Here is a 26,747-nt window from a genome sequence, read left to right as displayed (position 1 = left end):
CCTCATGAAAGATAATAATTATATCATTAACTTCATTTATATCGCACCTTTAAAAACAGAGTTTACAAAGTCCTTTGACAAACAAAGCAAAGCAGAATTGGGATACATGGATGGTGATTAAACAATAGAAAGCCAAACAGTGGAGGGACTAGGGTAGAGTCAGGATAACATTAACCAACGGACACATAATCAGTAGTAAGTCAGTATAAAATAATACAAAGAAACAGACCAAAAACATCAACAGAAACAATAAAAGTGGTAAACCCCCAAATAAAAGGAAATAAACCCTATTAAACAGGAATTAAAATGGTAAAATTAATTTAAAAAAAAAAAGACGAAATAAAAAGAATACATGTCATGTCATGTCATACATAGTACTCGAAGTAAGACTGAAAAGGTTGCATTTCTTGAACTTACATAACCCTTGAAAAATAGAGCTGACGGAAGCCTGCCGACACAGGGCGGAACCTTTTCAGTTCTTGTTTCATAGACGGTACAACTTCAGCGGTGCACGTCTTCATTGCCATTGGTTGTTGTTTGTTTGCTTCAAAACGGACGGCGGAACCGAAAGGTAACGTCAAAACAAAACTTATGATTTCGCAGCTTTCTCTAAAAGTGTTTTGTGATGACTGTTAGTTATTTGTTCAACAGACAAAGGGTCATTTAGGTCATTTTAACTAACACAACGTCAGAGCTGAGATTGATTAGCCGCCCTGGCTAACGCTAGCTGCACCGGTAACCACAGGTAACCAGCTACCGTAGCCGCTCTAGTGCGATGAGCCGCTCTGTAACGTCATTCGAGAGAAATCTGTGTGTTTTTATGAGGGACAGTTTATAATGTTGTCTTGAAAACAAGAGTTGACAGATAGTGGATAGGTTATAACGTTGACGTGTCTTCATTCAGACGGTAACACAACCTGTTGTGCTTCTATCCAGACTGTCCCCTCAGCATGGAGGCAGAGGTAGAGTTCCTACGGGATCAAGGTAAGGACAAACCAGCAAGGACATGTGGGCAGGTTGTTATGTCCATCAGCTCAAATCTGTCTCTAAAGCTGTCCTAGCGAAGTTTGACCCAAGCGTTCAAATGGAGACAGGCTATAGGCTGTACAGTAAAAATAAGCCATCTTGACTGCTCCCGCATTAACCTTAGTATATGATGTCTACTCACATACACACACACACACACACACACACACTCTGTTGTAGAACATGCATTTTAAGTTAACTACATAGAACATATAGAGCCTCATCAGCGTGGCTGTTATTCATCAAGAGTTTGAGTCAGTTTTAGGACTGAGGCTGTGCTGAGACTGGTATGTTACTGCCCTATAGTTCTTAATAAATACAGTGACATCATTGATTAAATGATTTGTAAGTCGTTTCATTCTAATTCTATTTCCGTTTGAAATAGCGTCGCATCATTTTTTGGAGTCAGGGTTGTAGTATGAAGTACTGTTAGTATGTTAATTTCAACACCATCTAGGAAAAGATGTTCACACTGAGATTTTTGGGTTAAATTCAGAGTCACACTGATGTTTTACTTACTGAAAGCTTGATGAAACGCACCTTGGTCTCTCTCATCATTTTATCACTTTTTGTCCTATTCTTCAGTTTCACTTTTTTTGTTTGTTTAATGTTGATCCTTCTATCGTTTTTGCCATCTTCTGACATTTGTGTTCTTCACAACTCTGATAGCTGAGCAACATGAGTGTGTGTGCTTGACTGTGTGTGTGTTGGTTTTCAGTCCACAGATTGAATTCAGCTCTCAGTCAGTATCAGTACGGGCACCGCACTCAGTCCACATCATCCCAGGTACAATGAAATCTGGAAATAACTGCATGAACTGACACATACTCAGATAATTATTCTGTATCTTCAGTGTAACTTTTATGTGTATACTTTTTTTATTTATGCTGTTGACTTTGTTAGGAAATTATTCAACAAGATGTACCCGGGGTTCAGCAACCTGTGGCTCTGGAGCCACATGGGGCTCTTTAGCTGCTGTCCAGTAGCTCCCCTCAACTTTGACAAAAAAAAAAAAACATTGTACGCAAGTGAATTACTTTTATTTTTTAACATCTTAATTTTATTTCTCATTGTTGTAAGCCTAAGGCTTACATTTTCCAACTGTAAAAATGTGTCGCTAAATTAAAAAAGGTATATTATACCTGTTCAGCCTAGCATGCATTACAATTTTGCTAGGAAAAGTATCTGAAAAAAATTGAGAATTTAGTAGGTAGTGGACACATTTGTTCACATTTATCACCAAAGCTGCAAAGTTAAAGTACCAAATTATCATAAATAGCCCACTATAAAGGAGCTACTTTGTGGTAACACAAATGAATGAATACTCATTTATTACTCATTAGTATTGTTGATAGGCTAATTTTGAATTCAAAGACTGTTGATTATCAGGCACAAACCAAAAGGTAGCTCTTTTGATAGTCAAAGTTGCTGACCCCTTATATAAACAAACACAGACAGGAATTTTGATTAATGAAGAGTTTTTAGTTGAATGAAGCCAAACTGGACAGCCCATGATGTTAACCCTCAACTCCTTCATCTCGGCTCAGCAGGCTGAGGAGGCAAGACAGGAGGATTCTCCTACAGCCTGGATCTCCGACAGAAGGTCAGGAGCAATAAAAGTCTTTCTTGTACGACAGTCAACACATTCTTGCTACAAGTTTGTGTAGGAGTGCACAAATTTTATGATTCTTCATCTGTGTTCCAGTATCATGGCTCCTCTGTTAGCAGAGTATGATCGGCACATGGATGAAATGACTGAACAGCTGCAGAGATACCAGGTGAAGAAAAACCCCCAATACAAAACAAAAACAATGAGACAAATGATCACAGTTCCTCAATTTCTCAGTTTCTTTAGGTAATCTACAGAAATGTAGTGTAGAAATATGCAAATGTAATGGAAAGTGTACATTTGAATATATGCTAAATTCTGATGTAGAAAGATCCAACCTCAAAAGATGGAGCTGTGATAATATCACTTTGTTGTAATAAGTGACTGAATTTTGTTGGCTCTTATAAAAAACACTGATATGTTTATAATTTTTAGTCATGTATTACCTTTCTGCAAATCCAAACATAAATGTGGTTACAGGTGCTCGTTCATCAGAATGTATGCATGAAGTATTTAATAACACTCAGTGTTTGTCTTTTGTTGAAATAAACAGGCACAGATGAGTGATGTCAAAGTGAAGCTGGAAGGTGTTGTCCAGGAGAATGAAAGGTAGATAAATTCCACTGGTGTCAAAATATGGAGAGTAGTCACATAAGAGGAGACAGAAGCAGTCAGATCAGTCAACATGGACCAAGTTTTTCTGTCCTCAGACGCATTCTTATAGATCCCTTTACAGGCTGTGTCATCAAAAACACACGCACACATTGTGGCAGCAGAAGTGGCGTTGTTTGCCAGCCATCCAGACCGATTCAGACGAGGGACCAAGCTTTACATCTTGAATTAAAACTGTAACCAGCATCAACATGTCTGGTTGTTGCACAGTTGTAAGATCGATATTCCACCGGCGGACTAGAGTTCTCTAGGATTCCGAAAGGATTGCAACTGTTTCAGAGCAACCAGTAACATCTGGGGCTGCAAGCTAGTAAACGTGTTGACCGGACTCAGGACACAATCAAAAATGCATCTGCTTTACAACTAACAAGCTCTTAACTACAATCCCTCACCACAAAATAACAGGCTACTTACCCCGCCATTCAGCTGCAATTGGCTGTAAGGATGCAGTTTTCAGCTTTGTTGATTTTAACCACAGACTGTAAATAAAGATGGCCGACACGTCCCCACTTCCCCCCGCTATGCTTAAGTGAGATTAAAATATCCAAGATACAGCCACTGCAATCTTGGGATGGTGATGTCATTGAGAGCTGGATTCTGCGCAGTAGCGATATCCGCAGTGGGAGAGTTCCGCCAAAACACCAACCAATCGTCAACAGTCTGCCTGAATGCGACATGTGGATTGGTAAGCACAATCAATCAATGGCAGAAAATCCCCTTTTTATGGAATTGAATAACTCATAAAAAACAAATTTATCCTAAAAATAAACACTTGAGCAAACATCAGGGTGATGACAACTACATTCGGTGACAGAAACCATCTTTGGGAAAAAATCAGGCGTGTACTTTGAGTTTTTAGTTTGAGATATGTCCATTTGCTAACATGGAGGGGCGGGCTTTATGACCTATACTGCAGTCACCAGGGGGCCATCCAGATTGAAAAGTTAGTTTTAGGGGAACTGTCATGTTGTCCATATTTGTATTCAGTCTATGATTAAACCCAAGCCTCACACATCATGGTTTTGTGTTCTTATCTTTGGCTGGGTAAGATTTCTAATTTCAAGACACAAAACTCTGAGTCTAAAGCCTCATTCCTGCTGCACAAAAAACTTGCTAACATCCACTAACATCTGGCTAGTCATGCAATGGGAATGCATATGATCAGCATTCATACCCGTACAAATGCCACGCAGTAGACACAGGTTTTTATCACCCCCACCTCTGATCGGCATTCGTGGGGATGCAACAGCCAGGGGGGTGCCCTAATTTCAGCTCTTTAACCAGCGAGACGCAATGACGGCCATCACTAATTACTGTCCGTCTCCCCCAAAAGCAGCGCTAAAACACCGATCCAAATTAGTCTGCACCGAGTTAGAAAGAGTCTAAATAAGCAAGGGATATAGAAATAGAAGAAACCACTGAGAAGTTTTCAAAGACCTTTGTTCCTGCTGCTGTCTACTGTATTGTTTACCTGTTCTCCTGCCTGTCTGTGATGTCACACAGACAAACAAACACCAATAAACTACACAAACACACACACACACAACAGCTGAAAGAAAAGCTGGCTCGTACGGTGTTTGCTGGCAGTGGGAATACAGTATTGAAGGGTTTTACCTGTGTCTGAAAAAGCTGCATGCTAATTTTGGTGGAATAGTGTTTTATGTCATGGTATCTGACAATTTTTACGTAACCACAGATAATGTAGTCATAAGCATCTAGTGACATGTAGGCTCATTTTTTCTCTCTGGTGCACACACTCAGTTTCTCCACATAATATGTATATAGTATATCTGGCCAATGAATATTTGGCCACTTGCTAACATCTTCAACCCACTCACTAACAGCACACGGAGGTCAGTCCCCATTTGTCAGAGACAACTTGTTGAGGTAGCATTTGCGATCTATCTACATGCACAAAAATGCTACACAAAACAACAAAGAAAAAGTAAAACCTCAAAAAGCATAATACTTTAAATCCTTTAAATCTTTAAATGTGTGTCCCTCTGTATCATGTTGTGTCCCCTCATTAAATTCTGATTTTTTTTTGTGGGTCTGTGGACGCAGTGTTTTTGTCTTTTTTTGTTTTTAATTTTGTATATTAATACAAGCCTCCACCTTTGCCAGGTTGCATGCAGAGCTGAGGGAGTGTGTAGAGAAGCAGCTTCACACCCTGCCAGGGTCTTCAGGAGTGGAGAGCAGCACACTGGAGGAGGACGCCGTCATCAGAAACCTCCGGGAACATGTCCAGCTATGTGAACAGGTCTGTATGTGATGTCTAAACCAGGGATGTGCGCAATTAGTTAATTAAAAAATGTTGCCTATTCTGATTCTGATTCTCAACAATTTTTATTTCAATTCTTTGAGGGGCAAAGTAAGAAAAAAAACATTTTACACACTTCATATTTATTGATATTAATATTCACAAATCACTTAATACTCTTTATGGAACCTGTAAAACAGTGTCATTCTTGTTTCTGATCTTAAATGATATGATCAAATAATAATATGATCATCCTTTTGTCCTTCACTGTACTGATGGTCTTCTTTGTCTGGGCCTCCCTTCCCCACAGTCTTTGATTGCCACCGGCCTGTCCCACAGTGTGGGGTGTGAGTAGAACACATAACAGGTGGCCTTGTTAACTTCAAACCTGCAGTCCTGGGCGCGCACTGATACCCAGACTCATGTGCTTGCAACCCTAATGGATCTTACTGAAGCACCAAAACAAACATACATTGCTTTTCGCAGCGTCATCCAGTGTAGAATGACCACCAGGAACCAGAATCTGAATTCATTTTTTAAATCGGTGCCTGATACATTCTGAATACAGTTCCTATTTGGAACAGAGTTTTGGTTCCCAACCTTGGTCCAAACCTTTCTAGATTTAAGAAGTATTTGACCGATATAAAAAGTTTCCTCACATGAAACTCTCTGCAATAGAAAGACGCAAATGCTTTTGAACTTGTTGCTACATGACCAGAGAAAACAGAGAGAAAAAATGATTTTGGTAAATAGGTAAAAAAGCTACAACTACCAGATTGGATTACTCCTAAACCAGATTAACAAGGGGGAAACGATGGTGGCTGGCAATCCCTTATTCTAGTTAAGAGTCAGCTAAAGCATGTTTCTTAAAACAGGTGAGGTGAGGAATAGACAACTCTGTAACAGCATCTTGGTTTATGTTTGATCAGCGCTGCTCAGTTTTACTGTTTGGTCTCCATTTTGTCAGCCTCTTTTTCACAGTGCAGGAAGCAGTATGGCACCCACTTCCTGTTTGCAAACTCTTGTATTACAGCTAAAGTCACCACTTTTAGTCTATAGTGTGAGTTTGACAGACAGAGAGAGGGACAGATCTGTCTCTTGCTCCACCTCTATACTCTTTGTGTCTGCGGTGGCAGCATGGGTGGTGAACATGAAAATGCAGAAGAACAGCCTGAGAGCCAATGGTTGTTGTTTTGGTACAAAGCTGGTTGAAAATCACAGAGTTCCCCTATAGGTCCACATCTTGTTTGCCGTCTCAGTGGGCTTTATATGAGAAAAACAGTATCAATATCTTTTTATCTTTGTGCATACGATGACAATATTTGTTCTTTCAAGGTGTGATAAAAACTAGAATATGCAGCTATACAACTAATAAGCTTTTAGTGAAATGATAAAATGTTACAGTAGCACAAGTGAAAAACAATCAGCAAAGTGACTCAATAATGTGCATTATATGGTTGTATTTATGTGCGTTATACAGCAGGATTTATCAATAATGTGTCATACAGCTGTATTTAGCAGTAATGTGCATTATACAGCAGGATTTATCAATAATGTGTCATACAGCTGTATTTAGCAGTAATGTGCATTATACAGCAGGATTTATCAATAATGTGACATACAGCTGTATTTAGCAGTAATGTGCATTATACAGCAGAATTTATCAATAATGTGCATTATACGGCAGGATTTATCACTATTGTGCATTATACGGCAGTATTTTATTAATAATGTGTCATACAGCAGTATTTATTAATAATGTGTCATACAGCTGTATTTAGCAGTAATGTGCATTATACAGCAGAATTTATCAATAATGTGCATTATACGGCAGGATTTATCACTATTGTGCATTATACGGCAGTATTTTGTTAATAATGTGTCATACAGCAGTATTTATTAATAATGTGTGTATTCAGCTGTATTTATTAATAATGTGTCATACAGCTGTATTTATCAATAATGTGCATTATACAGCTGTATTTATCAATAATGTGCATTATACGGCAGTATTTATTAATAATGTATCATACAGCTGTATTTATTAATAATGTGTCATACAGCAGTATTTATTAATAATGTGTCCTACAGTTATATTTATTAATAATGTGTCATACAGCAGTATTTATTAATAATGTGTGTATTCAGCTGTATTTATTAATTGTCATGCAGCTGTATTTATCAATAATGTGCATTATACAGCTGTATTTATCAATAATGTGTGTTATACGGCTGTATTTATTAATAATGTGTCATACAGCTGTATTTATTAATGTGTGTAATACAGTAGTATTTACCCAAAGTGTGTGTGTGTGTGTGTGTGTGTGTGTGTGTGTGTGTGTGTGTGTGTGTGCGTGTGTGTGTGTTTTTGTTTGTTTGTTTGTTTGTTTGTTTGTTTGTTTGTTTTTGTTTAGGAGCGGGTGCAGGCCATGGAACTGTGGCAGACAGCAGCTCAGGAGCTGGACCGCCTCCAGCAGACCTACCAGAGGACCATCTCTGATGGACAGGTCCAGGATGCTCAGAGACAGCAGCTTAAGGTTCAGTATTTAAACCTTTACCTTTTGAAATCTGGATCAACATCACTTTTCTTGTGCTGCATTCAAACAACTTTCACAAGTATTCCAACCTTTCAACCCTGAGCAAATTTGATTTCTTTCAAAAACGTGGTTAAAATGCAGTCAGCATTTTTCCAAGACATGTCCCACAAATTAAAGAGAAGCTAGTTAATTAAATTTTCTCTTTAAAAAATTATGCTACAGAATTATTACTACTTTTTAGCACTTTCCTCCCAGGTTATATCTGTATTTTTTATTTATTTATATTTATTTATGTATTTATTGTAGATTTCTAAACTTTACTCTGTATTTTTGTGCTAATTTTCTGATAATTTTTTATTTATTTTTTAATTTCTTTCAAAATTTTGGGGGTAATTTCCTTTTAACTCGCTCACTGCCTTCTTCCCATGTTTTTTAAAGAAATCCAAGCCCATTTGCTCTGGTTTTTAAGGGTGAAGAACCAGCACATTGTGAGCACGTCAGCCTTTGGCCACTAGATGGAGCCATTTTCATATAGATAAGGTGAATCAGAGAAGTCTGGTCTTGGTTAACGCTTGATATAAGCTCGATGTGATTACGAGCAGTAGATTGAGTTCCTTTCTTTTCCCTTGACAGGATCAGCTGGTTCAGTTCCAGCAGCACACACACAAACTTAAAGTGGCCAATCTGAAACTGGAATCGGTGAGTGATGGGCAATGAAAAGCCTGTTAAATTATTGCCTGCTAATTAGCCATGGGATCAAATGCTTCTCTGAAATGAACCCTGTTCTAATAACTGTAAGGAAGTGAATCAGTTTAATAATCACTCTGGTAGTCAGCCAGAACTGTCTTGGTTGTGTAATGGACTTTCAGCTCACATGGATTTCCTCTAACAACCTGCACAGGCTGTTACGCATTAGTCCTTCTCTCTTTTTCTGTCTCTCTCTCTGTCACACCTTTATGCACTCTAAGTACACACATAAAATTGTTAGGTTCTGGTTCTATAATTATTTGACAGGCTCAATGCTCCGTCAAGATTAAAGGGGACTTTACTAATTTTCAACCAGCTTTGTATCAAAACAATGTGGGTAGCATGTGTAGATGAACTGTAGTAAACTTCCCCCCATCTAACCACTGCAATGGCAAAAACAAAAATGACCTAATTCAATCATTTGGCAGTGTTTTGCTGTTTGTAGTTATAAGTTTTCTGCCTTTTGAATAAAAGCCAAAGTCCCTTTTCTTCATTTTTCTCTGGTCATGGAGCACTAATTTTAAATCTGTACTGCCTTTTGAATAAAAAGCCAAAGTCCCTTTTAGGCTTATTTTTCTTGGTCATGGTGCACTAATTTTAAATCTGTACTGCAAAGAAAGACCAGTTTTATGGTGAAATACTTCTTTTAGGCTTACAGCATATTGTGCATGTATTTACTGTAATACAAAACCCATGGGTGCACACACACACACGCATGCCTGGGGCTTACTGAGGACACCATACAGTGTGTTAGGAGAGTGTAATACTATATCTCTCAGTGATGCATTTTAAATGAGAGGGTGAGCCTCGGGCTTTCCCTTCTCTGACTTCTCATACAAGCAGGCGGTCACTTTATGTGCTGTATGTGAGAACACTGACAGAGGGAGTTTTGAGAGATACATTATAGGGAAAAGTTGGTTTTGGGATAAAGTTTGAGCGGTGTGTTTGGAGTCATGCCACACAAATGGCATTCATGTCTCTCTTGCCACACACAGTGCAACCAGCAGTTCCTGAAGACAGTGACGGAGCAGAGCACAGAGATGGAGGAGCTACAAAGCCAGTACAGGTAAATGAATACAGCAGAGACTCAGAATGGCATTTGCCAGAGGTGTTGCTCAGTGAATGTCTCTGTGAGGTTACTTGTATTTAGTTCCTTTCAGGATTTTGCAATTTTGTGATCACAACAATTCACACAAATTCAGCCAATCCCTGTGAATTCTGCACAACCTGGCAACTTTGTCCAGTCGCTGCAACTTTACCGTATTTGAGTCATGTCAGCTGTGCACGGGGTATTGATCCGCTCAGCATTCTCTCTCTTCTCTCTCTCTCTCTCTCTCTCTCTCTCTCTCTCTCTCTCTCTCTCTCTCTCTCTCTCTCTCTCTCTCTCAGTTTATCAAGAGATTACTGCTGCTTCTGCCAAATACACAGTGAAGGGGATTATGATAGAAGAACAAGGCTAATTTTACCCAGTAGTTACTAACCGGTTTTAATGACTATGTCATTATGACCAAGCAACTGAATGCAAACACATTGGCCCTCCAGTAGCCTACCCAGAGTGGAACCCTTCCCCGCAGGACAGAGCAGGTGAAATTTAACATGTTTCATAATGACGGCACCTATTAAATCACACACTCAACAAAAATGTTTAAAACAGTTTACAACACTGGACACAGATTACTGTGCTGAGTAACTGTTGAAGCTTTTTAATTTAAAAACTATAAAGTGCCTCGACTGCTGTCAAGCTGTCGGAGGAACACCGGGCTCTCCCTCACCTGAGCGTGGAGCCGCAGGGTGCACACTGTCTCTCTCTCACCTGACACTGATGCTCCTGGGTTTGGCTTATCGTGTCTGCCTCATCTGTGATGTAACCTATACTTCCTGTTGATCACTGTGTTTACAATCAGGTTCTGCCTGTTTCATCTGCCTGTTTCTAAAGTTTTCTCTTTCATATCAGTCAAAGCCAATATGCATATTGGCTTTGACTGATATGAAAGAGAAAACTTTAGAACAGCTAAGATTTTTTTCAATACTTGGTATGTCTCTGCTGTGGCGTGTCATGGCAGTCATGGCTGGAGGCCTTATGTTTTCAGGTTGTCCGTCCATCTGTTCGTACGTCTGTCCCATACTTGTGAACGTGATATCTCAAGAACACTGTCAGGGAATTTCTTCAACTTTTGCACAAATGTTTGAGCAGACTCAAGGATGAGCTGATTAGATTTTGGTGTTCAAAGGTCAAGCTCACACTGACCTTGCATCTGTCTCATTTTCCTGAATGCAATATCTGAAGATGGCCTTAAGGGGCTCCCTCAAATTTGGCAAAAATGTACGCTTGGACTCAAGAATGAAGTGATTAGAATCTAGTGGTCAAACGTCAATTATCATTAGAATGTATACAGCATTTTAATAATTCAGCAGTTATAGTCCCACCTTTTGTTTCAACAATCCTGATCAGACTCACTAGAAACATCCGGCACAAAGTCTTGAATGCAACCACCAAGTTTTATTCACATCTGATTAAGTTGATACAAAAGGCAAGATTTAGGGACAAAGTTTAATTTCATTTTTCTTAAACTACGCTTAAAAAAAAGACGAATCTACCTTCTACCTCTGAAAATAGCATCTGTGGGCATTGAGTACAGCGCCACCATGTGGCCAGTTTGAGTCATTTTTGCGAAGCATTTGCACATTACTTAATATCTATAAGGGTACATGGTACAAGGTAGATTTATTGGTTATTTTTTAAATGTACTTTAAAAATGAAATTAAAATTTGTCCCTAAGTCCTGCTTCATCTTATGGCGTTGAAAGAGGAGTTGAGGAGTCACAGTCTGGGGAAAGAAGCCGCTCTGCAGTCTGGTGGTTCTGCAGCGGATACCTCTGTATCTTTTTCCAGATGGCAGCAGGGTGAACAGACTGTGGCTGGGGTGGCTGCTGTCTTTCAGTATCCTTTGGGCTCTGTGCAGACACTTCACCGAGGTCACTGATGCTCTGTAGATGGGAACCAGTGATGTTCTGGGCAGTTTTAATCACCTGCTGTAGAGCCTTCCTGTCCTGGACCATGCAAGTCGGTATGCTTTCTATCGCTCCTCTGTCGAAGTTAACAGGTTAGCCTTCCTAAGTTTACGTAGGAAGTCGAGCCTTTTCTGTGCTTTTGTAACCTGGGTGGTGATGTGTGATGACCAAGACAGGTTCTCACTGATAGCAATTCCAAGGAACCTATAGCTGTTCACCTGCTCCACCTCAGCTCTGCCGATGTAGACAGGCATGCCTGTGGGTTTGCCTCCCTCTTTCCAAAATCAACATTCAGCTCCTCAGTGGAGAGGGTGGACAGCTTCAAGTACCTTAGTGGCCATATCACTGAGGGCCTGACCTCAGCGCTGCATACTGACTCAGTGGTGAGAAAGGCAAAGGCTGTTTCACCTGACTCACATGAGGAAATTTTAGGTATCCCCTCAAAACTATGAGAGTATCCTGAGATGGAACATGACTGCCTGGCATGAAAACATCACTGAACAGGACCACAGGGCCTGCAAAGAGTTGTTTGTTCAGCTGAACACATTATAGATGCTGCTCTATCCTGCATAAAGGATTTTAACAAGATCCCAGCCACCTGGAGAACTACCTTTTCTCCCTACTGAGGTTGGGAATAATGTTTTTTCAGCCAGCTTTGATTGTGAAGTCTGACCAGAAAACAATGCAGTTCATGGTGCAGTGAAGACAGGTTCTGTTTTTTAAACCTTGACATGAGCTTTGAAAGTTTTGTGGGACTGCTTGTATTAAAGAGGATGTGAGACAGGTGTTCACATAAGGTGAAGCAAGTGTGTTCGCAAAATGGTGGAACAATTTTTCAATCACCAAAAAGGTGACTGAATTTAAGATGGCAGCCAGGTTTCTGTGTTGGTATATGCTTGAGTTATTGTTCCCTCTCTGTCCTCCGGGTGCAGGCAGGCCAAGGCTGAGCTGAGGACAGCCACAGCTAAAGTGGATGAGATGACCAAGTTGTTGCAGAGTGTCCAAGACCAGATGCAGAGACGGGTGAGAGAAGATTTTTTTTTTAAATGCCTTTAAAAACAGAATAAACTACAGGAGCAAACTGGTTGTCCACAGGACTGTTAAAGAAGCTGAATGCCACACTTAGAGCATATCAGCAGGCAGGTTTCCATTACACATTTGTGCAAAACTGAAGCGATATTTTTAAAAAATCAGTAAAACACGATTGCAAGATGACTATGTTTCCACTGAGTAATGTACTGCGACTTCTCCTCTGGTGATAACATTCCAACAAGCATGGTGATGGATGCTCAAACATCAGCAGCTTTATTTCTATGGCAGCCACCTCACTAGCCATCATTATTTCCAATCCAAGGCCACATAGGCTCCTTATGGAAAGGCGAGCCCCTCATACATGGGAGCGACCACGTATGAGGGATTTCTCGGAGGTAGTAGTCCACGATTTCACAGAGGAATTGTGGATTCAAAACTTCCAGATGATCTGCTCAACTTTTGAAGAGTTATGTGATACAATAACACCTCTTATAGCTCCTGCTGCATCATGAGGGAGCCAGTTCCTACTGACAAGCACATAACCATAGCACCATGTGACCTAGAAAAGCCAAATAATGTCTTTTATTGCTGTTTGTGAAATGTGTGTAGTTTTTTTTTAATCAGCGGAAATACCACCTCATGAGAGTGTAAAAACTTTTTTTCTGTTAGAGGGGAGTTTTTTTTTAGAAATTCACAATTTTAATAGGTGTTTTTTTTTTATTCATTCTTATTTCAGCTTGTGCAGTTTTAGGGTTCATAGAAACCCACCTATTTATTCATGACCAAATTTCGGACCAGGCAAATGTACTTGTTTGGAACTGGTGGTGCCTCCGATGGAGCGGTTTTAAAATGACTTAATACATGTGGTTCAACACTATTATGAAACATGTCCTGCAAATTTTGGAATGTATGGACAAATGTCAGATTAACAGTCTGCATTGTGCAATGCCAAACCGATTTCTTGCATTTGTAGTGCCCCCCAGTGTTCATTTTGAGTAGAACTTTCAGGAAATGATTCAGAAAATAAGTTGGAAATATCCAGCAGGTTTCAAGAGGATCAGCCTGAGTGTGGTGGAGTTAGGTCTGTGTATGTGCTGTACAAATTCCTGCTACAACAGTTATCTCAAGGACCACATTCTGCCACGATCACTCACACACACTCTAAAAGTAAAATCAGCACCAGTAATATTGCTAATAAAGGTGGCACAGTTCTCCTGTTTCGCCAACTTTTCATGTGTTCCATTGCACCGTTCACACCAATGGTCTCTAGTTTTGTGGAGGGGAAGTGTTGGGTTTTTCTGCTTTTGGGCCATCATTTGTCAACAACAAAATGATTAATCGAGTTATAAAAGAAAAAAACACGGTGTGTGCACATGTATTTAGGAGGAAGATGTGGCAGAGGCTCAGGGCCGAGAGGACGCAGCAGACAGACGACTTCAACAGCTTCAGGCGGCCTTGAGCCAGATGGAGGCCAGGTGAGCACCAATAAAACCACTCCTTCAACTGTAAATCCTTTTATCATGTTTCTTTCTGTAGAAGAGTTTAAATCATGTATTAACCCTTATGTCCCATTTGTATTTAATTGTACTAATTGTACTACCCTTTTTCCCCATTAAAGGGTTTTTTGGGGGAGTTTTTCCTTAGTCAGTGTGAGGATCAAAGGACAGAGGGATGTAGTACACTGTAAAGCCCTCTGAGGCAAACTAATCTGGGATAATGGGCTTTTAAAAATAAAATTGACTTGACACTTTAGTATTGCGCTTTCAATGGGTTTATTTTTTAACTAGCAGAATTTTAACCCTTTAAATGCCAGCTTTTTGTCATGATCCCATTTTGTTTTTAGATGGAAAAAACACACACACAAAAAAAATTCAATACACTACATGCAAAGTAGTTTTTTTTGTTTATCACATCTTGAGATGTGTCAGTGATTAGCAGCAACATTGATTGTGACAGTGAAAATAGCATGTATTTTCTCCATATGCCAAATTTGGTAAAAATTATGTCATCAGGTGGAAAATAGTAAAAATGACAAATTCCAAGGCATAAATCCCAGAATGACACCCAGAAATAATACAATGCATGTTTTTATGTCTTGATGACTGTGGGATTAAAAATGTCAGTTTGAATGCGTTCCAATGGTGCATTTTTTGCACTTAACTGTCTGAATGTAACAATTTAGTTTTCACAGTGTATTTTTGGCTTATTATAGGAGCTGAGCTGGAAATTCACACATTAAATAAATACACAAACTTGCCAACATTTACGCCATATGCATGAGTACAGCCAAAATTATCAAAAAGGAAGAATGAAAATGTGCCAAATAGTCCCTAACAGTTAAATGTGTGCTGCATTGTGAAGCTCCGAGATGGAAATTCTTATGAGGTGGGGAAATTGGACAAAATATTTCAAAGACATAAAGAATTTTAACATGTTTTACAAATGACTCACCAGACATGATTATACCACACTCTGTTTTTTAGAGAGAGTTTAATATTCAGCAGTAGCCCAACAGCAATAACCAGTTTCAGAAAGAACAGTCACTGAGTTTCTGGAAGCAGCCAAGATGCAGTTCCTCTCGGCTGCTTCTCACTCCTTTTTCTCCACCAGACTAAAAACTGCGTCTCAGGAGGCTGAGGTAGTTCGCAGAGATCAAACTGTGTGGGAGAGAAAGGTGGGGGAACTCCAGACACGTTCCACCACCCTCGAGGAGGAGAAGTATGAAGCCCTGGCTAAAGTCCGAGAGAGTGTTCAGGTGGTGGAGGAGGCAGCGCTGCAGAAGGACCAGGTGATTGCACTCACTGTCTTTGTCCACTCCTTTCTGTCTCTGTCCCTTTCAGTTTTTTGTCTTTTTCACTGGCCTGGCTTTCCCCTCAGTCTGTTAAGCCACAAAATCTGCTGACAATCAGTTGTCTGTGTCCACACCCCTTCAGCACTTTAGACTCTGACAGATGAAACGTGTGTGTGTGTGTGTGTCTGTGTGTGTCTGTGTGTCTGTGTCTGTCTGTCGCTCTTTGTCCTGTTCATTCAGGCCTTGTTAAGAGAGAAACAGAAAACAGAGGAGTTGGAGAAGACAAAGGAGGCAGTCAAACAGCTGATCCAGGATGCCGCAGCACGCACCAGAAAAGAGGTATGGCGTTACTGTGCGGCCCCCTGAGCAACATGTGATGGACTGTATCTGTAGAAGCTGAAACACTTCTGAGACTCCATGAAAAAATGCTGTCTGTAAGAGGCTTTCAAATCTAAAAGATTTCTTTGAATCACAGCTGATTCTGCTAAATGACCTCAATGCCATTTTCTCTGTGTTTTTGATTCAAGTCTACACTCACCAGCCACTTTATTAGGTACATCTTGCTAGTACTGGTTTGGACCTTCTTTTGCCTTCAGAACTGCATTAATTCTCAGTGGAATAGATTCAACAAGCTGCTAGAAACATTGCTCAGAGATTTTGGTCAATGTTGACACGGTAGCATCATGCAGTTGCTGCAGATTTGTCAGCTGCACATCCATGAGGCAAATCTCCTATTCCACCACATCCCGAGCTGCTCTGTTGGATTGAGATGTGGTTACTGTGGAGGCTGTTTGAGTCCAGTGAGTTTATTGTCATGTTCAGGAAAGCGGTGTGAGATTATTTGAGCTTTGTGACATTGTGTGTTATCCTGCTGGAAGTAGCCATCAGAAGATGAGTACACTGTGGTCATAAAGGGATGGACATGGTCAGCAACAATACTCAGGCAGGCTGTGGCATTTATCGATGCTCAGTAGGTACTAAGGAGCCTAAAGTGTGCCAAAAAATATCCCCCACACCATTACACCAGCAGAAGCCTGAACCGTTGATACAAGGCAGGATGGATCCATGCTTTCCTGTTGTTTACGTCAAATTCTGACCCTGCCATCCAAATGTTGCAGCAGAAATCGAGACTCATCAGACCAGGCAGTGTTTTTCCAATCTTCTATTGTCCAGTTTTATTGAGCCTTTCTGAAATGCGGCCTTAGTTTCCCTGTTCTTAGCTAAAAGCAGTGGCACCCGCTGTGGTCTTCTACTGCTCTAGTCCGTCTGCTTCAAGGTTCCACGTGTTGTGCGTTCAGAGATGCTCTTCTGCATACCTCGGCTGTAACAAGTGGTTACGTGAGTTACCGTTGCCTTTCTATCACCTCGAACCAGTTTGGCCATTCTCCTCTGACCTCTGGCATCAACAAGGCATTTTCACTCAGGCAACTGCCACTTACTCCATGTTTTCTCTTCTTCGGACTGTTCTCTGTAAACCCTAGCGATGGTTGTTCCTGAAAATTCCAGCAGATCAGGAGTTGCTGAAATCCTCAGACCAGCCCATGTGGCACCAACAACCATGTCACGTTCAAAGTCACTTAAATCATTTTTGTGATGATACTCGGTTTGTACTCCAGCGGATCGTCTTGACCATGTCTACAGGCCTAAATGCAATGAGTTGCTGCCATGTGATTGACTGATTAGATATTTGTGTTAATAAGCAGTTGAACATGTGTACCTGAAAAAAGTGGCTGATGAGTGTACTCATAAGTATCTGGATTTATGGCATCATTACTTAAAAGCACTAGAGGATATCAAGATATTTGGTGCCAACTCTGCATTTTACATTCTCAAAGAAATAATATCTGTGACAACGACCGAAGCCACAGCATTTTTTGATTGATGAGCCCTGCATGAAGGCATAACCTCTTGATTAAGCCAGGATTTTCCATGTATCCAAGCTGAATTTAGCCTTGACTCGGTTGCATGAAATCAGAGGCACATCAGTTACTATGGAGATTTATTCTGTGCAGCCAGGCTTATTTCATCCTGGAGCCTCATTTGTTCGTGCAGCTGTCACTCTGAACAGAAATAAATATGTTTTATAATTATTCTTTGGTCACATTTTCAGTGTAAAGTTAAAGGCAACATGCACACTGAGGGAGATTTAAACCAGGGCCAAACAGTTAAAAATCAGCACTCCGTCCGCAGCGCTACCAGTCCTCCTGATCATGTTACTGTCAGAAGTTCAGTCAATATGTAACATATATCTGTAGGTTATTACTACATTTGTTGGGATGATTAGAAATGTCTAAATAAGCTGCAAAGGTGGTTTCAGTGAAGTCAGTAATGAGACTCTCACCCTCCCTCAGATGCTCTGTGTGGTGTTATGGATCAGTGGTGGAGGAGGATAAATACTGCTAAATCCGTCTGCTAAATACTTGTCACCTTTTATAAGTGTTAGTAATTAGTTTTCATAATACATTTTATTAATTATTAATTTCCACTGCTTACTTTTAGGGCAAAATATCCAGCTGATTTGTAAAAATAACAAGTATCTCCATGCGTGGTAATAACGATGTGTCAGTGCAGCTGGAGTTAAAGGTAATGAGTAATTAATATAAGTTTTAATCTAAAGAGACAAAGGTTGCATTAATAGGGACTCAAACCCAAGACCCACGTGTGGAAAACTTGATTATCTTCTGTGCTGCATTATCCACAATTTCTTGTGCTACACTGATGTATCTGTCTCATTATTTATGCATTAAAGTCAGTCTGCTATCTTCTTCACCATTTTTTCTGTTTGATTATAACGTCCATAATTCCCTTTTTTGCACATTATATACTTCCTCATACATTTCCATAAGAAGCTGCTGATCATTCGCTGAAAACTTAGCAGCATTTTCTCCATGTCTGCATCACGACGATCTGTGATCGACATATATGGTCTACTCATGACAGCCGTGAACGTGCATTTATCCAGAATACTTACACCTTGCTTGACATAGTCGTACCTTCTCATCCTGGCTTGGCAAATGTGCAAATTTGCAAATCGGAGCGTTGCTTCTTTCTGGGAGCTGCTTGTGATGGGGATAATGGTCATTTTTTCTGGAGCTTCTGCCATTGCTGTGTTTCTAACACACTAACTAACTAATCCACTGAGACTGTAACTTCATGCGGTACCCACTGACTCTCTGCTCCGACCAGCTCAACGTCTTCATCCTCTCCTGCAGCTCATTAGTGGCTGCAGTGACTCACTATCGCCTCTCAGGCCAGGATGTGTTATTACAGAAGGGACAGGAAAGAGTTCATTTTTTAATACTTTAAACTAAAATTATGTCCAGATCTTACAAAATGCATCTTTAAATGTACAACAGTTTCAGACAGAAAACACAGAGTCTGTGTGAAGAGACCTTAAAGGTATCTGTCCAATCAGTGTTACTGTTTATCCAAATGAATACAATGCGACTGCACTACTCAGATCCTGGTCAATGGACCTGCACTTGTATGGTGCTTTTCTAGTCTTCAGAGCGCTTTCACACTGTCACATTCACCCAATCACAAACACATTCACACACTGGTGGCTAAGGCTACCATACATGGTGCCACCTGCTACTCAGTAACCTCACACACTTGCCCAAAGGATACTTCGACATGTTGACTGGAGGAGCTGTGGATCGAACCCCTGATCTGCTCTACCTCTGAGCCACAGCCGTCCACCATTACCATCACCAGTTTTTAAACTGTGACTTCATCTTAACAGGTGGATAACGTGCGCAAGCAGTGCAACGTTCAAATCCAGCGCATGGCCGAGGAGCTGTCTGCTCTGCAGCTGGTAAGAACCGGGCCCTTTAAAGAACAAAGCATGACATTACACTGCTCCACCTGTCTACTCGTGTGTTGTTTTTCCATTCTAACTTTCCTTGTCCCCACTTGTCTGTAGGAGTGTGCAGATAAAGAGTCTCAGATTGAAAGGTGCTTACGAGAGAGAAAATCTCTGGAGGAGGAGCTGGAGAAGGTATCTATAAGAATATCAGAGAAAACACGCAGCTGCTGATGTTCGATTGCAGAGTTGTATAACTGTGTTTGTGTCAGGTGTATAAGGAGGGCAGGGCAGAGCCAGAGTTCAGGAAGATTGATGCCCTTCACCAGAGGTGTCTGGATGCAGAGAGGATGAAGGAGGACCTGAGCCTCACCCTGCAGAGCACGCACAACAAACTGAAAAAGATGGAGATGGAGTAAGTGTTACTTTGTTGGAGAACTCAGTACATTGTTGGCAGGAAGTTAAGCTCTTGTCTTTTGCTCCATTCCTCCTCTGAACAGCAGGTGGAGGTGCCTGTGAGGCTCCGTCTGCTGCCAATGATGATGGTTGTGTAAAAATAACATTTGTCCTCTTCTTCATCTCTCTCTCGTCCCTTCATTTCCTGATCCATCTGTAGCTACAGTGAGGAGCTGTCACGGTGCCAGGAGGAGGTGCGGAAGCTGCAGGGCTCTCTGGCTGCAGCACGGGATGACTGTGTCAGCGTCAGCGAGGAGCGGCTCCAGCTGCAGCAGGAGAACCTGCAACTCCGCAGGGAGATGGATGAGCTTCGAAAGGCCTCCCTGCTGGTGCAAAAGAAGGCAAAGCAACAGGTAAGCTAATGATTGACAGAAACGGCAGAAATCAGGACTCCCTATGAGAACTGCAAAAAATCAACTACTTTAAACCAGAGTCAAATTGTATTTTGGTAGTAGATGAAGTAAGGAAGTGACTGCACGGCAAATGGTTCAACTATGTAAGGCCAGAGTGCTGGCCCATTAAAATGATGACCAGGAAAGATGGAAGAAGAAGGGAGACAGTAGGCGAGTTTCCATTACAGTTTTGCCCAAGTTATTTTTTTTAAATGGCATAAACACAATTGGCAGATGACTGCATTTCCACTGAGTGATGTTATGTGACTGTTATGTGCGAAAACATTCTCAAAATAACATGCTGAATTTGGATTCAGATGGAACTTATCACATAATAAGTACATGGCAATTCAAGATAGACAGTGTCTTCATTTATGATCCTTGTGGCGTAAGGGCTCAAGTTCTTCCTGAGCCTCTCAGTGCTGGCCTGGTGTAACCGGTATAACAGGGAGAAAATGCAGTTATCTGGGTGGTTAGGTTTGAGGACTGCATTCAGAACAGATTTCTTGCAGGAGCAGGCGGTTTCATCTTCACTGCCGGTAACAGCAGGCAGTCAAAAAATAAACTGCGGGTAAAATATTTAATTTTATTTTTTTATTTTTTTTTCAATCTAAAAACATAGTGGCATCATGACAATATCCTGGCATCTAAAGGGCTAAAAATCTAAAAACGAATGATTTGATTATCATGATTAGGACTGATGTTGGTTAAAAATTAATAAAGTGAAAGTAGAAAATCATATTAATGTACAATATTTTTTTAAAGCCTGATTTTGAAGAGCGCATTTTATGTGTAGAGCAGTATCGACCCTCCACCAAAAAAAAGCATAAAAATCAATGTTGCTGCTAATCATTGACATATCCTAGGCAGTGAGAATTAAATTTCTGCTTAGCATGTAGTGTATTGAGAATAATTCATTTTTGGGGGCATCATGACAAATATCTGGCATTTAAAGGGTTAAAAATCTGAAAATTAATTAATGAATATTTGATCATTACAATTAGAACTGATGTTAGAAAAAATTAAGTCATTGAATGTAAAAAATAATATTAATGTATAATATTTTTTAAAGCTCCTTTTGAGAAGCGCATTTTGTGCGCACAGCGATAGGACTGTGTTTGGTATTTAAGTGGGCCCTAAGGGTTAATCTAAAGATGCTGTGGTGTGCTGCTTTTGTTAACTGGCAGTGATCCGTTGTGGATGAGTCTGGCTTAGAAGAATTGCATTTCCACTTCAGTCTTTGTTGTGCTGTATCTCAGTGGCGCAGGTATTATTTTTAATACATCACAGGTAAAACTGGTATTAAAGTGACTAATATGATATAGCACACCCCTGCTTTGCACACAGGTCATGCTTAGTGATAATATTGTCAATGATTATTTTTTCAGCATTCATTTGAATGAGTTCTGATAAGACAGGTCATGTCAATCATCTATTTTGGTGGATTTCGACCTAATAAGGTGTCATACCCCCGCCCCCACCCACCACTCTGCCGCCCTCCACCTAGCTATCCCAGATGGAGCAGGAGTACAGCCTGAAGGAGCAGGGACTCCACACACGCATGCACGAGCTGGAGGAAAGCAGCCGCAGCTCCAGTGATGATCTGACGCGCCTCCTGACAGCACAACAGAAAAGTACTCAGCGTTGGAAAGAAGAGGCCCAGAACCTTGTAACAGCCTTCGAGACCAAAATCACAGGCTTAAAGTAAGAACTGGGGAAGGGTCATCTAACATTAATTAAGAAAGGGAAAAAATAATACAAAAGTTGTGCTCAAAAATACGCCCCAGGACTAAAAGTTTGCCAGTTGAATCATCATTAAATTGGAAAGGGAAAAAACATCGCCAATTGTTTTTCCCTCAGCGAAAGCTGCACTACACCGAGATGAATAAGAAACATTGAACATGATGAAAGCTGAATAAATGTTTTGAATGTTTTGTCTCAGTGAGAAGTGGCTTAGGGCTTTTTTTTGTGTGTCTTTTTTCAGGGCGGAGCTGAATCAGCAGAAGCAGCGCACACATGAACTGGAGATACAGCTTGAAACTAACCATAATACCATTTCTGAGGTTTGTGTAACACACACACATAGACACACACACACACATAATCCTACAGCTTGATTCCCCAGGCAAGAGAGTATATTGTGAAAGGGAGATGAAACAGTGAGTAATTCATGGAAAGTGCCAGTCTTGTAGGGGAAATGTACGCTGTTTGTTGTACACTGTAGAGCGCTGTCCTCTACCTGCAGAGAGGAGCTGCCCTCTGCTGTTCAGCTGCTGTTAGCCTCTTTGAATGTCAGCCCTCCTCTGTGTGCTTATAAAAGCTGTTCACAACAGACAAGAAACCTGCAATAGTAGCATCAGAAGTGCCAAGCAGCGCCACAAAGACAGCTGTAGGATGTTTTTATTTACTCAGTTAATCCTGCGGACTTCAACAGAATGCTAAACAGTTATACATTTACTGCTGAAATGCAAAGTAGTATCTACTGTATGTGGGGTTAAAATGATGGTGATTAGGGCTGGGCGGTATGGCCTTGAAATAATATGATGTTTTTTGGCCATATCACGGTACACAGTATACATCACAATATTTTAAATCTCCTCAAAAGCTTCATAAATGTTGAACTGGTCAACAAAATAAAATGTCACAGTATGATTTATGTAGATACAGATACTGTGAAAATATTTTAGGGATGACTATTTGTACTTGGACACAATATTAACACAATGAGATTTTTGATTATCAGTAATGTGGATTGAATGACTTAAGTGGGCGAACGCAAGTATAAGAACAGGTCTGATAAGTTTAGAAAATGACTCATTTTACTGCAGCCTTTCAAATCAGGAGAAGACAACACTTGTTTCATATCATGATATCAGGATATCCAAAATGTCAGCATGTATGCAGTCTCGTGTCACGATAACAGTATGTATTGTGTATAGCCCTAATTATATGATGAGAATGATGGAAACGCACAGACAGACTGTGGGTCTCATGCTCAGTCTTAGATTTAGAGAGGGTGCAATGATGCAAGACAAATAAGGCTATGTTCAGTAGCAAAGCAGTCAGATCTAATCAATACTTCATGAGAGGGAGTGCTGTTGGGGGTTGGGGTGGGGGGGGGCTCAGGGGAGCCAGATGGGGGGTGTAGGTGTCGCTCAGGCTGTGGATAGTGCCAGACGAGTGTGTCCCTGTCTCACTGCACATCCTTGTAACATCTGTAACATCCGGCTTACTCACACTGAACGAAAGTTTACCAAAACCCGTCTGTCACAGCTGCCCCCTCCCGGGCTTCCTCATAACTTTTAGTAACTTCAATGCATGTACAGTCAGCTCAAGACACTTTAAAATTCCCGTCCTTTCTTGCTCCACTCCTTTCTCTCTCCTCTCTTCTTCTCTCCTCCCTCAACCTGACCAAGTGACAGCTATGTGAACTGTGCCAACTAGCTGTTTGAACCTATGCTAACACCATCCTATGAACAGATCCCACTTTCACTCTCACACTAATTAACAGATTTTGAACGGCCGTGAAGCGGAGTGATACATGTAGAGTTAATAGTTAACAGTCCCAGTGATGTTGTACTCCTAAATCAGCACTCATGGAATGCCTCTCGACCAATCAAATTGCTTGGTCAGAACTAACTGTTGTATAATTTGTTTATTTAATGACAGCTGGAGCTCAACTTTTGCCTAGCAACACATAAGCATTTAGTCCCACATCAGACAGCATGGGTTGCATGGGGTACCTATCCATATACAATGTATTACATACAGTCGATGTCGGCACGCCCCCAGTTTGGATGAGCAGGCTAGAGTCTGACAGTTGTTTGTTGCTGACCCCTCCACAGCAGTACGTTACTTAACTTCTGTGTCAGACTCCAGAGGGCCTCTTCAAACTGGGGGCGTGCTGGCTGACATCTGTTGTTTGTAACACATTGAATATGGATGAATATAAACACAACCCCACTTCAAGAAAACCAAACTATCCTTTTAATGTGTGATTTTTCTGTTTGACTCTGTGTGACTTACTGTGTGTGTTCAGTATGAGAGGCAGCTAGCAGAGTATCAGGAGAAGACGAGTCGCCTCCAGAGACGACTGACCCAGGCTGAACAAAAGACAGCTACTGTGACACTACAGGTACGGGGACTCTTGATTCTTACAATGAGAGATTTTTACAGTTCCTTTGTTATCTGATTGAACACTGACGTTATTCTTCTGTTATGCTGTTTTGTTTTTTTAAACAGCTGAATATGTTGGCGTCACAGCGAAGGAAAACGGCCACAATTGATCCAGAGCCTCGATAACACGGACTGTCATGATGCTGTGAAAAACTGATGCAGCCATGTGTGTTTAGAGCATGTTGCTCTTTTTGTTGATATGATATTAAAATTTTGGCCAAAGCCATAAGACAACAATGGTGTAAGTCCTCTGGTGATTAAATGGCAACATGCTCTAATTGTTAACACTAATCAGTCCCACCAGAATTGCCTCGTTTCATGGCAGCTTTTTAAAAAAAATGTGATGCATCTTGCAATATTTTTAGACATTTTTATTGTGATTGAATTGCAGAAGCAAGTGAAAACCTGTAAAAACAGTAGCAATGCTGTCTGACATCCATCCATCCATCCATCCATCCATTGTCGTCCACTTATCCGAGGCCGGGTCTCGGGTATATAATCCCTCCAGCGTGTTCTGGGTCTGCCACAACAAGTTTCAGATTCTGAGCCTATTATTATAATTCTGTATCTCACTGAATTAAATATAAATCTGATGGTAGGAGGGTTGGATGGCAAGGGTCGATCAGCTGTTGCTGTTGTTCGCATTTTGGAAGCAGTGTGTCTATAAGCATCTCTCTTCATGCTCTCTCCACCCAGCTAGCACAAGCTAACAATGCAGCAGGTGCTAACATCCAACACAAGCTGTAAATGATCCCAAAAATCTCACAATGACATCCAAACTCTGACTCTGTCATAAAGCCTCTTAATAAACATTGGGTAACATTAGCAGTGTGATGCTGACAGTTACCCCAGGCACTGCAGTAGTCTCATTATAAACATAGAGAGAGCAGGGCAATGAGGGGCTGAGTGACAGCTCTGCTATGAAATGAGATTTGACCCTCTTTAAACAGTCAAATCTGTGGTAAAGTTGTGGTGATTTGACAAGATTGCGAGGTCATGCAGAACTCACAGGGACTTCATTTGTGTTACCTGTTGAGATTTCAACATCCTGGAGGGACTGACTCATGTTGCACTAAAGGTTTTTGGTGAATTGTGATAATAAGGATGAAATGAGGTCTGATGTGTTGTATGTAAAAAAAAAAAATCTTTGATACATTTGCTAAGTAAACACCCTCCACATACACCCTGGTCTTTGTTGAGTATAAAGAAATATGGTTTAATGAGAATTAAATGGTTTTGGACAGCAGTGGATGCTGTGTTTTCGAGATGAACTTTTGTTTCAGTCAGCTCGTGTAACAGCTGCTAACAGCACTTTCTGACTCAAACAACTGATTGACTGTGGGTAAAAAATGCTAAAGTAAAAGGCTGTGTGACAGCAAGATAAAGTGGTGAAATTACTCTAAATACAGCGTCTACTTGGACTGATGTTTATTTTTTACATAGGCCTTTTTTAAAGTGGCTAAATACGTTTTGATATCAACCCCTGTGCGGTGCCCCACGTCAGTTTCTACAAACTAGGAGCACACCCATCGCCAGCTTCTGCATGTAATCCACATAAGTATCTCATACAGCCCCACTTCAAAAATCCACAACTATCACTGAGAGACCTTTGATGTGCTGCCTTCATACGCTTTTCAGAAGTATTTAAACCTGTTGTGATTTATTTCAAAATCTTGGGAAAAGAGCAATGAAAAGGCAATGAGCAATGAAAAGGCAATGAGAGACTTGGTAAAAATGTTCCACAAATTGCAAGAAATTAGTTTTAGAAAAAAATAACAATAAAAGCTAGGGAAAATATCTAGGGAAAAAGCTAAGGAAGAACTTAATGTTACAGAATTAAAATTTTCAAGTACTTTTTACAGGTAATTTCCTTGTTTTTTATTTGTTTTTGTTTTTTTCTATTTTTCAGGTATTTTTCTTGAACTTTTAACCCATTTCTTGCTAAATTTGGGGTCATTTCTTCTTTTGCGGCTCATTGCCATCTTCTCATTTTTTTGAAAGAAATCAAGTTAATTCTTTCAGGTTTCAAAGGGTTAGTAGTATAGTATACATCTCAAACCAACATGCTAAATTTGGATTGATGATAACTACATGGTGATTCAAACACCTAAAGAAATGCAAAATCTGATCATTATTATTATTATTTGTAAGTATGGTTCCGTCAAACGCATCAAGTCAGACACTAGGCAGGTTTCCATTACAGATTTGCGAAAAACTTAGCGATATTTTTTAAATG

General features: G+C 40.5%; 1 protein-coding gene across 2 annotated transcripts; it reads left to right on the top strand.

Moving 5' to 3' along the window:
* Positions 1-486: 486 nt before the first annotated feature.
* On the top strand, positions 487-24,908 carry sclt1 (sodium channel and clathrin linker 1). 2 transcript variants are annotated; one of them, XM_042485332.1, is made up of 22 exons: positions 487-571; positions 937-984; positions 1,745-1,812; positions 2,577-2,629; positions 2,732-2,804; positions 3,189-3,244; positions 5,432-5,567; positions 7,982-8,104; positions 8,738-8,803; positions 9,847-9,917; positions 12,795-12,885; positions 14,278-14,369; positions 15,505-15,682; positions 15,926-16,024; positions 19,428-19,499; positions 19,608-19,682; positions 19,760-19,902; positions 20,104-20,296; positions 21,843-22,039; positions 22,320-22,398; positions 24,375-24,470; positions 24,578-24,908. In XM_042485332.1, exons 2-22 carry the CDS (start codon positions 951-953, stop codon positions 24,635-24,637), a joined length of 2,055 nt encoding a protein of 684 aa, XP_042341266.1. In that variant the 5' UTR covers positions 487-571; positions 937-950; the 3' UTR covers positions 24,638-24,908. The 2 variants fall into 2 exon arrangements, with proteins under 2 accessions (XP_042341266.1, XP_042341265.1); XM_042485331.1 differs by having other exon boundaries at positions 2,574-2,629.
* Positions 24,909-26,747: the final 1,839 nt, after the last annotated feature.

This window comes from Plectropomus leopardus, chromosome 4 (genome assembly GCF_008729295.1).
Source record: "Plectropomus leopardus isolate mb chromosome 4, YSFRI_Pleo_2.0, whole genome shotgun sequence".
Taxonomy (NCBI): Eukaryota; Metazoa; Chordata; class Actinopteri; order Perciformes; family Serranidae; genus Plectropomus; species Plectropomus leopardus.
This window is presented reverse-complemented; position numbering and strand designations above follow the sequence as displayed.

Bases quoted from the DNA above. Each gene is read 5' to 3' on its own strand.
- sclt1 (XM_042485331.1), top strand. From the start codon at position 951: ATGGAGGCAGAGGTAGAGTTCCTACGGGATCAAG. The intron at 8,804-9,846 runs GTGAGTGATGGG...TGCCACACACAG, and splicing joins CCAATCTGAAACTGGAATCG to TGCAACCAGCAGTTCCTGAA. The intron at 20,297-21,842 runs GTAAGCTAATGA...CCCTCCACCTAG, and splicing joins AAAAGAAGGCAAAGCAACAG to CTATCCCAGATGGAGCAGGA.